This window comes from Hyperolius riggenbachi, chromosome 4, assembly GCF_040937935.1.
Source record: "Hyperolius riggenbachi isolate aHypRig1 chromosome 4, aHypRig1.pri, whole genome shotgun sequence".
NCBI lineage: Eukaryota > Metazoa > Chordata > Amphibia > Anura > Hyperoliidae > Hyperolius > Hyperolius riggenbachi.
In genome coordinates this window covers 411,473,550-411,487,809 of record NC_090649.1, presented here as the reverse complement: position 1 = coordinate 411,487,809, position 14,260 = coordinate 411,473,550, and the positions used below count along the sequence as shown (strand labels likewise).

The 14,260-nt window shown below is 40.7% G+C and overlaps 1 protein-coding gene and 1 long non-coding RNA gene across 7 annotated transcripts in view; one reads left to right on the top strand and one right to left on the bottom strand.

Annotated features, from left to right (window-relative positions):
• WDPCP (WD repeat containing planar cell polarity effector) overlaps positions 1-14,260 on the top strand; it is a 541,772-nt gene that overhangs the window by 422,787 nt on the left and 104,725 nt on the right. For 5 of the 6 annotated variants that reach the window (XM_068232349.1, XM_068232350.1, XM_068232351.1 and 2 more), the window contains 2 exons: positions 9,863-9,885; positions 12,363-12,590. The exons of the other annotated variant lie outside the window; for it this stretch is intronic. In XM_068232349.1, coding sequence (XP_068088450.1) covers positions 9,863-9,885; positions 12,363-12,413 — 74 coding nt within the window. In that variant the 3' untranslated portion in view covers positions 12,414-12,590. Of the gene's footprint in view, positions 1-9,862; positions 9,886-12,362; positions 12,591-14,260 lie in introns of those variants that run through there. 6 annotated transcript variants of the gene reach the window in all.
• LOC137504231 (uncharacterized) overlaps positions 1-14,260 on the bottom strand; it is a 90,924-nt gene that overhangs the window by 16,782 nt on the left and 59,882 nt on the right. Inside the window, exon 2 of the long non-coding RNA XR_011019449.1 lies at positions 13,342-13,449. This is a non-coding gene — a long non-coding RNA (uncharacterized lncRNA). The remainder of the gene's footprint in view (positions 1-13,341; positions 13,450-14,260) is intronic.

Here is a 14,260-nt window from a genome sequence, read left to right as displayed (position 1 = left end):
CACCTCTGCTCCGTGTCCGCGCTGGTCTCCGGCATGCTTCAGTTCCTCCTGCCCGGAAAGAAGTTTAAACAGTAGAGGGTGCTCTACTGTTTAAACTTCCTGCCGGGCAGGAAGAAGCAAAGCAAGCCGGACCTGGAGACCAGAGCGGAGACAGAGCAGCGGTGACCGGGAGGACTCGCGCCGGCGGAGCTGGTAATGTATGCGGTGGGGGGGGGTGGGCGGCGGCAGCAGCACCACCACCACCACAACAGATTGTGAACGGTTTCAGGCTGAAATCGGTTCACAATCTGTTTGCAGTAAAGGTAGCCATACGATCCCTCTCTGATCAGATTCGATCAGAGAGGGATCTATCTGTTGGTCGAATCTGATGGCAAATCGACCAGTGTATGGCTACCTTAACCCTCACTGATAAGGAATTACAGCCATAAAACATTTTCCTGCAGACCAGAGCTTCTGAAAGCAGGGAATATATTTAAAAAAGTCAATAGTTCATGCAGAGCTGGTCCTTGACTTTTTGCTGCCTGTGGCAAACTTGTGAGGATGCGCCCCCCCCTCCCCCCGCATTGGAATAGGCGCACAACACCCGACAATTTGCACCGCACGTTATAGCTGTGTGAGCCCCTCCAAAAATACCCTCAGCATAGGTAGGTAGCCAGTTATACTGTTGGTAGCTAGGTACAGTTGCCCTCAGTATAGGATCGCCAGGCACTCTCTTCACTTCCTATTTCTGCCTGGTGCTGCCCCCAGACTTCTTCCGCCTGAGGAAGTCGCCTCACTTGGCATCATGGGCGGACCGGGCCTGAGTTCATGTATTTTAGCTCTTGAACACTTAGTAGACTGCCATTGAGCTGAGACAATAAAACTATAATAAACAAATCTACTTTGTAAATGTTAAAACATGAAATAAAACCATGTGATATCCAAAAAAAAAAATTAATCTAAGAGCTAGGAAGATAGAAACAATTATAGCTCCCAACTGTCCGTCTTTTGGAGGGGCAATCCCCCTTTGAGAACCCAGAACCTCTGTCCCTCTTTCTTCCTCATTTGTCCCTCTTTCAGAACTGATGTACAGATCTATGTAAATATATGTATTTTTCTATTAAAATGTGTTTAATTGACTCTAAACTGTATTCCTGTCCTGTAAGTTGATATATTTCTTATTTTGAAATATTAAAATGACGGAAAATGAACAAGGATAGAAAGGGCGTGTGTCTGGGACGTGATTAGGGGTGTGGCTTGTTTTTTTTTAATCTTTTTTTATCTTAAAAAGTTGATAGGTATGAACACAATTGTTCATCTCATCTGTATATTTTCACCTCATGCTCACTTTAACTTTTGTAACTTTTCAGAACTGTTACATAGTTGACAAAAATTACACAACATTGTGCAGCTTATGCCTAGTCTCCCAATTCATAAGTACAGTATGTCACCAGGTGCAGAAAGAACTAGATTTGAAGGAGACAGTATCAACATGACATTAACTTAACACAGATATCTTATCAGACATACACATCCACTACATTGTTAACCTTTGCTATCATATATTCTAATAGCCAAATTCTTCACATGACTTGAAGGTTACACTGAATATTTACCTGTTTCCAGTGCAGAGAAATTAGGCAGGAAGCTACTATGTACTGTGTGTGTGTGTGTGTGTGTGTGTGTGTGTGTGTGTGTGTGTGTGTGTGTGTGTGTGTGTGTGTGTGTGTGTGTGTGTGTGTGTGTGTGTGTGTGTGTGTGTGTGTGTGTGTGTGTGTGTGTGTGTGTGTGTGTGTGTGTGTGTGTGTGTGTGTGTGTGTGTGTGTGTGTGTGTGTGTGTGTGTGTGTGTGGTGTGCGTGTGTGTGTTTGTGCGTGCGTGCGTGCGTACGTGCGTGCGTGTCACCTTTTTTCTGATATCTGTTCTATTGGTAGACATCTGTTTCTGTAGGGACTCATTTAAACTTTTCACATCACATTTTACATATGTAATTAACAAATAGCAATGCTCTACCCATAGCTTTTACTGTAACTGTTAATTAAATTAACTGTAGATATAGCATAACGCAGACACTAAAACTGCACATAACAGGTTGTGTAAAAAGCACTAAATGGGCTTAATTCACTAAACCGTGATAACTGATATGTTAATACTGATAATACTGTTACAACGTGCGTAACATTTTTCAAGTATGCAATCGCGAATTTTCAAGCGAAAATGGCCGAGTTTTCCGAAAATTCGCATTTGCGCACAAAAAATGTTACACACGGTATAACGCACACAAAACGCTAGCGCGACCGTGATATCAATTGTAACGGTTTAGTGAATTAAGCCCATAATGTGAAGGGGACCTGAGTAACCTTTTCTGTGCTTCCTCTTCTGACCTCTTTTGGCCTGCTAGGAATATCTACGCCTTTGCTAGGGAGACCACCCCTGAGTGCAGTTTATATATATTGTATGCTTTGATCCTGTAATGGTGCTACCACATTTGGAGAATCATAGAGCATGACAAGAGTAAGTGTGCACTACCCTATGGCCCATATGCAATTCGTGTTTTCTCTTAAGTTTTCTCCTAAGTGGTATTTTCACAATTTGGCAATAAAATGCCTTATGAACCACCAGCAAGCGAAAAAATACTCAAAATAATTTTTATAGTACTTTTTCACCTACTTTTTGTTACTTTTTCAATTGCAAAGTGCTGAGAAGGTGTTTAACCACTTTACCACCACCAGTACGAGTTTCTACACTCCTGTGTTTACATAAATATAAACAAATAATAAACACTTGGCTCTGTTTCTATTTTTAGAACACACTAACTCTGTATCTCCACCTTGTGGCCAAAACGTAAAACCACATCCAAATACCCTATTATACACCTTCCCATAGAAAAATGAAATACATTTTCATTATTTTTAAAAACCCTTGGAGGTCAAGTGATTAAAAAGGAGTTGAAAACTTATCTCCTAGGAGAAAAGTCAGGAGAAAAAGTTAGTTGTATATGGGCCTATGAGTCAGGTCTGTTTGTTGGTTATAATATTTCCCAGAATTCAGTTGTTTTTATACTGGCCCACCACATCAACATGAGGGGATACAACATAAGGCTGCTGCTGCCCAGTTCAGTCACAAATGAGGAGTTAGGCTTCCTTTGTGACCCCCACAGAGAAAATGATTAGGTAGCCTTTGTGCCCCTTGTCCCCTACGTCCCCATAGCCCCATGTCATTATTAGTTAGCCTTTATGTGCTCCAGATGTAAGCATAGTAGCGCAGCGGAGCACAGTACATTACATTTCATTCTATTCCAGTGGCTGGTCAGATCCACAGTCCTCTCTTCAGTGCAGCTGTACAGTACATCTTATACTTCTGTTTGGTTTCAGTTTCTACAAGTCACGTGACATGTATTGGGAGCGCAAAGGCTGTACCACCTGGCTGCCATAAGAAATGGAGCATGGATGTCACCTGACCTGCTGTCGGAAGCAGGGAAAGGACCATGCTCCACTTTGTTACTCAGCAAGTCAGCGCATGATGGGGGCCCTGAGAAAAGAGATGGGGTAAGCCCACCGTGGTTGCAGGGGTCACGGGAGCTATTATTCCACTCTCTGGTACTAACCACTATCTTACTGCAAACACCACACAAGGCCTGCCATTTTTCAGAAGCTCTGATCTAGTCATCTATCCATCCCAATCTGGGCCTCGTCAGAGTCACTCAGATGTACTGTATATGCTTGCTCATTTATTTTTGCTTTGAACACATCACCTATAAAATGGACTGTTTGATTGCTGCCTAATGTATCCCACCCTTTAAACAGCACCACTGTAATGAAAGAATCTATATTATTCACTCAATTGGTGTAGCAGATACAGTAGCTTATTTTCTTCTGCAGAAACCACATTCTTCCACATAATGTTTTAGTATCTAATTAATTAAAATTAATATTATTTATTTTTTTATTTATTGTATTTATAAAGCGCCAACATATTACGCAGCGCATATTAAAACTACTACATGCATATTAAAACAGTTTGACTGAACTGAGAACTGAGGCTTTAATATGGATATCAGGAATAAGTACATCATTTGGGGACTGTCAGAGCTGTATATTGAAATGTTCTATTTGTGTCCATATTTTTGTGTAAAATATAATTATTTGCTGCATATATTACTCCTAATATCCATAAGGCTTGAAAGGTTATGTCCACAATCAGTCTCTATGCCCCAATCTAGTGCCGTGACACTGAGCCCGGCCCGCGGTCTTCACCTATAGACAAGCCTCTGCGTGAACATGACACTTTAGTTGTCTCCTGACTACGCTTACCCCCAGGTCTTAACGTGCAAGGCATACAGACTGAAGTAGAGTGGACAATTACCCCCCAGAGCCCCACTGAGGCAAGTATCAACAGAGTTCAAGAGTTCACAAGTGTCAATCTGTAATAGTACCTTGATGATGAGGCCCACAATGGTAACAGGCAGTCAGCAGATCCAGTGACAGGCAATGGTTGCTCCAGGCAGCAAGCGAGAGTGTCCAGGTAACAAGCAAGGTCAGTCCAGGCAGCAGGCAAGAGTATGCAGGTAACAAGCAAGGATCGGTTCAGGCAGCAGACAAGAATGGTCAAAAACAAACCAAGGGTCAATTCCAGATATTAACAATATTAGTAAGTGCACACCCAGCAACTAGCCACAGCTATGCTATCATGGGCGATGACTGGGAGCACTCAGCACGTTTAAATACAACTCTCATCCAATCAGTGGCTGGCCACACTCCGCACATCCAATCAGACAACAGTACCCTGCCTAAGTATCAGCTGTAAATATCAGCTGACCCAGCGCTGTCAGCTGACCCAGCGCTGTCAGCTGACCGCAGTCAGCTGACTACTGTTTGCCTTTGCGGAGGGCGTACTGTGTCTCAGGAAGTGCGGCCTGTGTCTCAACCTGCACGTCATCAAAGGGGAACAAGCGCCGAGACCAAAAAGTAGAGGTCTCAGCCCCGGCTCTCAGTGCAACTTTCAGCATAAACAGGTAAGTTCCTTACATTAGCACAATGTGATATATATGTTGTCTTTGGCATTAAGGTTGCCATATTTCCCACAGAGGCGATTTAAAGCAAACCTGAAGCGAAAAAAAACCTATGATATAATGAATTGTATGTGTAGTACGGATGAGGAATAGAACATTAGTAGCAAAGAAAATAGTCTCATATTTTTATTTTCAGTTATTTAGTTTTTTGTTTTATAACATTGCATCATTCTGTCATATTTGCAGTTTCCAAACCACACTCTGTCTTTTAAGCTATAAAACAAAGCAGAAATAATGACCCTTTGAACTTCCCTGCGGTAAAAGGTTATCTCAACCTGTCTCTTACTTTTTCTTTGATTGGATCTATGTTTCTTTGATGGGAAGTACTTCAGAAAACCCAAGTTTGGTGGTAGAGGTCAGAGAATCTCTATTGCATAGATAACAACTGAAGTTTCTTAATTTTTCCTGTACTGGAAAACAATATGAGACTCTTTTCTTTGATACTAATGTTCTATTTCTTAGCTGTACTACACATACAATTCATTATCTCATAAGTTTATTTTTGCTTCAGGTTTGCTTTAATAAGCAAAAGAGTCCAGAACAGTTCTCAGTATTTAGTTATCTATATTACCAGTGGCCGGTTCAAAGAAATAGGGGGTAAAACACAGGAATAATGTCCATTAAATTGTGCTTCTCTCTAGTAGCTGGTACAATCAGAGAGCTACTCAGCACTGGATGTATTTTGTTTTGTTCTGAGGACTGGTGTGATTAGATTTACAGGTGCTCTAATTTGAATTATGCTAGTCACATTTGCATGAAAGTCTCCTACGATAGTCAAATGCATCTGCAATGTTCCATAAACATTGAAGTTAAATTACATCTCCTAATCCCTTTGCTGATGGAGAGCCGTGTAGTAAGCTGCATTGTGCACTCCAAAGGTTTGTTTTTCTTTTATTTTCATTACAATTATAAAACTATGGGAGAAAAACTCCTGCAAATATTTTAGCAGCAAAAACTAGTTCACACCTGGGGGTTGATTTGATAAACTTCTCTGATGCCTTTAACACCTGTTTTAGCTTTTTTTTTTTTTTTTTTTTTTTTTTTTAGTAATTTGCTTACTTTACTTAATCTCATGATTCTAAAACAATTAACAGATTTTGAGAAAGATTAAAGATTTTACATTAATGTAGTGTCCAATTAAGCAGGTGAATTAATACATATGCATAACTTGTGTATAAATGACCTCATTCAGTATTTGAATGATTCATGATAGCTTTTCAGCAATGCCCCATGTGTGAGTCATGGACTAACTTAACCTATTTTGGTTTCTGGACGTAGAAACGACGTCCAGGAACCATGAGCGCTACCGCGCGCTCCCGCGCGCTCCCGCGGCCGATCGCGTGCGTGCATGCGCGCTCCCGCGGCCGATCGCGTGCGTGTATGCGCGCTCCCGGCCCGTGGTTCGTTAGCCAGGCAATCAGTGAATAGGGCTATGGTGCCCGATCACTGATTCCTCTCCCCCGCTGAAAAAGCGACAGCTTCTCTCGGAAGCTTCGCTTTTTCTGGCTGTAACGTACCCCATGCGTCGCTCTAAGCGTGTGTTACGCTTAGAGTGACGTCATGTAAACAAACTCATGGCCGCCATCTTGTGGCCAAAAAGTAAAACTACAACTAAAATAAAAAAAATAAAATTCAAACACACATTTACATTATAAATCACTTGTTTACATCCCACCCTCCCAAAACTAACCAAATAAAATGTTTAATATAAAAAAAAAACATTACAATAAAAAAAACTTTTTAAATATCAATGTAAAGATGAAATACTTCTATATTTTTTTTTATTTTAAACTTGTAAATAGTGATAGATGCAAAACGGAAAAAATGCACCTTTATTTCCAAATAAAATATTGTCTCCATACATTGTGATAGGGACATAATTTTAACGGTGTAATAACCGGGACATATGGGCAAATACAATACGTGAGTTTTAATTATGGAGGCATGTATTATTTTAAAACTATAATGGCTAAAAACTGAGAAATAATGAATTTTTTCCGTTTTTTCTTATTCTTCCTGTTAAAATACATTTACTTTAAAGTGGCTCTTAGCTAAATGTACCCCCCAAAGAAAGCCTAATTGGTGGCAGAAAAAACAAGATATAGATCAGTTCATTGTGATAAGTTGTGATAAAGTTATAGGCTAATGAATGGGAGGTGAACATTTCTCAAGTGAAAACGACGGAACGCGAATGGGTTAAGACCTGCAAACAGCAGGTGTTAACTGCATTTGTTATATAATTTCAAGTTTTTGCTGCTTGTACCTGTTCGTTTATTTTGTACTTACACTTAAAAAACAACATGGCACCCCCCCCCCCCCCTCCCTGGCCAAAGAGAAAAAAATCTATTCCAGACCCTCCCCCAGATTTAGGAGCTGGCAATGAGCAGCCTCTGCTCTAATCACCAACTATTATGTGAAACTAGGTGCCGCAGTAATGTTATACTGCGCAGGGCACGTAAGGGTAATTCAGAGTTCTAGCGATCGCCGGACCCCAATTTACTCCTCTCCCTGATAAGGAGAGGGGAACACCGAGAGCCCAATATAGTACAGTATGCACTGTAACTTATGGATATAGAAGGAGAAGTATAATGTTATACTCACAAATCTGGGTTACCATATCAGGCAACCACTTTGAAGACCGGTGGGGAGTATTAGACCTTTCCCCACTCAGGATTAAGAAGTCGCTCTCTGTAGATCGGAAAAAAGGCAACCAAGTCCCCTGCACCATGGGTGGACACATTTATTGTACAGTTGTACAGAAGCGGCAAAAGTATAAAAGTAGGATCAAATGTTTTAAAAGAGAACAATGGGGGGTTAGGGGTGGACTTACCTCCCCAAAATAGAAACAGAAAAAATGTTGCTTAATTCAACAAAAGCGATTTATTTACATACTCCAAATAGATGCAACGCGTTTCGTAGGCACATCCCACTTCATCAGGCTATAAAATTGGAGTACATTCTCAGTACAAGCTTAGCACCTCAGGCACCTCACCGGCGGCGTACACATACACAAGCCTGTTATGACCATCAGCAATGTTCAGGGGTGTTTTACAAGGATTAGAGCACATCCTTATAAACCCAGCTGTGGAGCTCCAGCATAGATTTGCAGGTTGTAATGTCAGCTGCAGCAGTAAATTCAAATAAGGTTGCATAAGCCACACCTTCCCTCCACAAGCCCTGGCTGATTAATAGCGGCAAAGCCATGGGCCTGAATTTCATTAAGAAAAAGAGCTTGAAGAAGATGGATCTCCTTCCAGAGGCTCCTCAAGCAGGCTGAAAAGACTGTAGCCAGCAGGACAGAAGGCACACTGCGTCAAGCAGGAGATCGGGGCAGGAGTCCTATAAACCCAAAGTCTTCTAGCAAGTTACAGATGATAAGATATTACCAATGTAGTTAAATGTAATGTTTACACATTTTGAACAAATTTGTGAGGAATCTCCAGTACACTTCAATGAGGTTGGGGGACAAGTCTTTTTACTTTGAATTTGTGAAATCAGGTAGCACCATAGACTTTCCTTCACACCTTATTACCTAGCAATTCACCAGGCCACATTCGTAGTGTGTGTCGCGCACACACTAAAGGATCCAAACCGTTGTCTCTAGGGGGAGTGCAACAGGTGGAAAAGAGGGATGAGGCCCTCTATGCAGTATTCAATAGAAGAAAAAGCTGGCACATCCAAAGTAAATCCAGCTGCCCGCTGAGTACACATCACTGGACACAAGTGTTTAGAGGAGCCTGACTCCCACTTTCCTTAGGCTTACAGAAACTTATTTACAGCAGCTGACAGATTTTTTCCTCCGAGCAAATATTGCCTTGATAAAGGGGCACTACATGGCTCCAAAACGTTGGCCAAATGCTTTTACTGGGAACCAATAAAGATTTACTGTGGATATGCCAGCTCTTTACTTTGATGAATACTTCACCAGTCCAGAGGGATGTGTGGAAAGCTTCTATTCCCACCAGCAGTGGGCATGGTGCTTTGCAAGAGTTGTAAGGCACCCCTCCCCCATTGATAATGGCTTTAAGAGTTGGTAAGTAGGGCAGTGGGAAACCCCCACGCTCATGAAGACCCTTTTTGATAGTTGCCAGCTCCTGTAGCTGGGAGTCTGGGACGGCTGAAGCAAGATGTCCCTGAATTTATCCCATTAGGTATAGAAAGGACGGATGAGTCCACAGTAGAAAGGGTATGAAGACCGGCTGGAGCAGAGCTTGTGAGTGCAGACATCTAGTAAAGTAGACAAGCTAAGGTCAGTACAAGGAGCTGAAAAAGTAAAATTAGAAACAGGCGAAGGTAGAGGCAGGTGGCAGACAAAGCAGAGGTCGGTACAGGCAGTAGACAGAATGAAGCCGGTAATCAGGACAAGATTAGTAACAAGGACTAGTAGAACAGACAAGGTCAGGACAGTCTTGGATGCATCCAGAGGTAATCAGAACTAACTGCTGCTGGTCAGAGGAATTTTAAATATCTATTTTGGGTATTGACGAATCTCCAGACACTAACTGGCATCAATTCTCTCACATCTGCGGTCTTCTTCGTATGCTGATGTAACCAAAAATGGTGAATTTGTGCAGCACATGTATGTGGCCCCTGCCAAAATCATGGTACCTGGAAATGAGCACACATGCAATTTTATATGCACCTTTTGAAGCAATGTAACAACACCATTATAAGATATGTGAGAACTATACTGACATTAAATTATGTAAATGTACAGTATGTGTTATTTATAATAATATATGGTATTATATTAAAAATACATGCTTCTAAATTGAAGAGCTAAAAATAATCTATCATTGTTTACTCTTTTTAGGAGAGGAGGACCCATCCAAAGAGGTATGTTTGTATTTTCACATTGCATAGAAAAATTAAATGTTTTGATCAATAAATGTGATTTATTTATTTATTTTATTAGGGTAGTTATTTAATTATTATTATTATTATTTTTATTTTGATCTGCTGTCGAAAGAAATTCAGAGCCATTTTTCAGAAAATTGAATGGTATAGGATAGTTTGTAAAAAGTTTTTCATAATTGGGGAAAAACTGAACATGTGTGATACATTGGTCAGGTTTTCTAGAGTGATGACAACTTAGCTGAGACTCTAGCAACAGTGATGGCTAACCTTGGCACTCCAGTTGTGGTGGAACTACAAGCCCCATGAGGCATTGCAATACTGTGACAGCTCTAAGCATAACTTGGGGAGGCAGAGGCATGATGGGATTTGTAGTTTTGTCACGGCTGAAGTGCCAAGGTTAGCCATCACTGCTCTAGCATGTGTACAGGTGACCCCCAACATTGTATCAAGATCTGCAAAGCTGGTTCTTTAGCAACATCGACACCCAAGTTACTCTCTACCACACTGTTCCTCACCCACCAGAACCTGCTCTATCATCCATCATGCAATTGTCCCTCCTCCCTGCAGCAGTTGGACAAGTCTGTATACCACTCATGCATCTCAATGATGTCCTAGGGATTAGGTTCTGGCAACACTCATTGAGTGTGTGTATGCAAATTAAGACTGCTCAGCTAGTTTTTACTTCTGTGCCTCATCTCCCATCCCAAGGACTACTAGTCATATTAAATCCACAAAGCTTCCAGGTACAGGAGGTGAGTGAAAATCTCTCTAATGAGGAACAAACAGCAGTGGTTATGGTCATGTCTAGGAGAACTCATGCAGAAGCATGTGATTTGTTTGATCAGCTGCTACATTTGCAAAGTTCTGATTTGCTGTGAATACTTGCTGCTTTAGTAAATGATCAAGACTAGCCAATCAGAGACATATCTATCACCTGACCAAACTGATCACATGCTTCTACGTGACTTTTCCTAAACATGACCATTACTAAAGAGCAATAAAACCCTCTAAGGCCTCAGTCACACCTAAAATCAAAAATGCACGCGTTTTGCGTTTCTGTGCGCTTACCCCCCCCCCCTCCAGTGCTCCACTGCATGCTGTGTTTCTGGTGAAAGCGTTCTTCTAAGCGCTTTTCCAGAGCGGTTTTGTAATTCACTCCCTGACGCAAGTCAGGAAGTGAACTCTTTTACCCAGAAAACAATAAATACAATAAATTAATTCTTAAAAATGCGAACGCAATCGCTGCACAAAGCGATTTTGTGTTTTTTTCTATACCCTCCATTATAGCAAAAACACCCCAAAAATGGTACAGGCACCACTCTGCCGACCGCAAAGCGGGCACAGCGCGCTGATATGAACCTTCTCACAGAATATTCATTGCACAAGCGGTTTATGGGCGATTTTGAAAATCGTCTGCGCTTGAAGAAAAGGGCAAAAACGCTCTTAGTGGGAATGAGCCCTCAAAGTATTTTACTAAATTTCCACTCCATTCAAAACAAAACAAAACAAATATTTTCTCGAATTTTTGCTATATGCTTTCCATTTTCATCATCATTAGAACAAGGCACAATTGCAGGTATAAGGCTTGCCTTAGCATTATGAGTTATATGAGTGCATGCATGAATAGGTGTATAGTTAAGGAAACAGATTTATACAAATATGTATAAAATGATATCACTGCTAATGGGTATTAAAGAGACACTGCAGCGAGAATAAATCTCGCTTCAGTGCTTATATTCAGCAGGGGCATGTGTGCCCCTGCTAAAACGCCGCTATCCCGCGGCTAAACGGGGGTCCCTTACCCCCCCAAATCCCCCCCTGCAAAATCTACGACCAACTTGGTCGTAGATTTTGCTGCTGTTGAGGCAGGGCTAACGGCTGCAGCCCTGCCTCTCAGCGTCGTCTATCAGCTGCGCATCGCCGCCTCTCCCCCGCCCCTCTCAGCGAAGGAAGACTGAGAGGGGCAGGGGAGAGGCGGAGATACGCGCTGACAGATCAGGAAAAGATCCCTGGGCACCATGGAGGGGATTTGGGAGGTAAGGGACCCCCGTTTAGCCGCGTGATAGCGGCGTTTTAGCAGGGGCACACATGCCCCTGCTGAATATAAGCTCTGAAGCGAGTTTTATTCTCGCTTCAGAGTCTCTTTAAATCTGTCATCATACATGTTTCTATTTCATGACTTGCAAACTGTCATCCTTGTGTACGAAATATTTATAATCTAAGAAACTTAATGCTATTCATAGCAAACATCATTATTCCCTCATTAGTGATGCACAAGTGATTTTTTTGCTTGTATTGTGATTTTATACTGCATTTTGTATTGTGTGAAAACCATCAGTTTTATGTAACACATTTACACTTCCTGATTACAATAATAAATATTAAAAATCAATATCATTATCCGTAGCTAGATTCATAAATTGTCTCTTTTACTAAAGCTTGTGTGTATTTTCCAGGGCACTGGAGGTAGCGGCTCCCTCAAAGTGGTGCATTTTGGACTTGTATGACAGGAAGTGACAAGATCACTTACGCAGCAAACAGTTACAATTTTACTAACGTTTTTAGTAACGTTTAAGCCAACACATTTTGTTTTGATACAAATGATACAATGGTGTACAATACTTGTAGTATAAATGTTTGTCCGCTTTTTCAAATATTAAAGAATTATATTTGTATTACAATAACTTTGTTGTTCATTTATATCAGATGGAAATTTAACCATTTAAAAAAAATTCTGTGATGTGTTTGTGTGTTGAGTTTTCCAGTGTTAGGTAAAATTTAAAAGTCATGATTGTTATTGTTATTGTGTATTTATATAGCCCTGACATTTTCTGCAGGACTTTGCAGAAAATATCATCATACCACTAAGTGTCCCTCAGAGGAGGTTATAATCTACTCCCTACCCTTGTCCCAGTCTTAGGTTCCTATCGTATACTATATGGAGGTAAAACGATCAACTTTCTGTTTTTGGGATGTGGGAGGAGTCCATATTACCCAGAGGAAATCCACACAAACACAGGGAAAACATACAATCTCTGTCTTGGCCCAGACTTAAAACAGGGACCTTATTTTGAGACCTAAGTTCTGCAAGGCAAGGATACAGTCTACTACACCACTGGGTTGCCCACTATACAACATTTAACCCTTGAAGCATTCCATTGTATGCTATTTTCTTTTTAATGGTTTTCTTAGCGGTTACCAACTAGTGATGGCCTGCGGTTCGGGTCAGTGGAGAATTTGCGGGGAGCATTCGATATTCGCCGTTCGCATTTACCACAGATTTTACATGATGTTTGTTTTAGCCCCATAATTTAACAAAGACCCATATTTTGACCCATCACCCTTAACCAGTTCTAGATCCTTGCTACGTATATATATGCCTCTGTATACTTCACTTACGGATCAAGGGCAGGTATATACGCATTGTTTACTTACCGCCGCCATTCGGGATTTCCGAGCCGTTTCTGTTCGCCTTCATTGCAGTCCTGCCTTTTTGTGATCGGTGATGTGGAAAACAGCCGTTCCCAAACCTGATCACAGTGCCTGTGATGAATGAGAGCTAGAATCAGTAATACGCAGGCTCTCATTTACAAAACCGAAAGTAAACAGTTACACATACTTACACTCTACGGTTAACAGTACTCGGGAACTAAGAGTAGGAGCCATCTTGTGGCCAGAAAGTAAAATACATCCAAATACACCTTTACCATTTTACCTTTAGTTACCAAAATAAAATACTAGTTAAAAAAATTTACATCATTTAAAAAAAAAAACTTTTTTAATATGTATATCATAAGGGGAAAATTACTTTTGCTTTTGTAAATGAAGGCTTGTAATTATTGTAATAGTATTAAAAAATTGAAAAAATACACCTTTATTTCCAAATAAAATAAAATATTTTCGCCATACATTGTACTAGGGACACAATTCAAATTGTGTAATAACCGAGACAAATGTGCAAAAAAAAATGTGTCTGTTTTATCTTCAATAGCACGTTTTTATTTTTAAAAGACAATGGCTGAAAGCTAAGAAATGATTAAATTTTGCATTTTTTTCTTCTATTTCTGCCCTGTAAAATGCAGATGAAATAAAATATTTCTTAGCAAAAAGTACTGCCCAAAGAAAGCCCAGTTTTTCACGCAAAAATGTATATACAGATCATTTCAGTGTGGTAAGTAGCGATAAAGTTATTGGCAAATTAATTGGAGGGACGTGATGTAAAAATGGCTCTGGTTTTTAAGAGGTAAAAAACCTGTGGTTTGAAAGTGGTTAAGTCAGGAGGGACAGGACAGCATATCAAGCATTTTTACTACACGGGCCAACCCCACTCCCACCCTTCATACCTTACGATAAT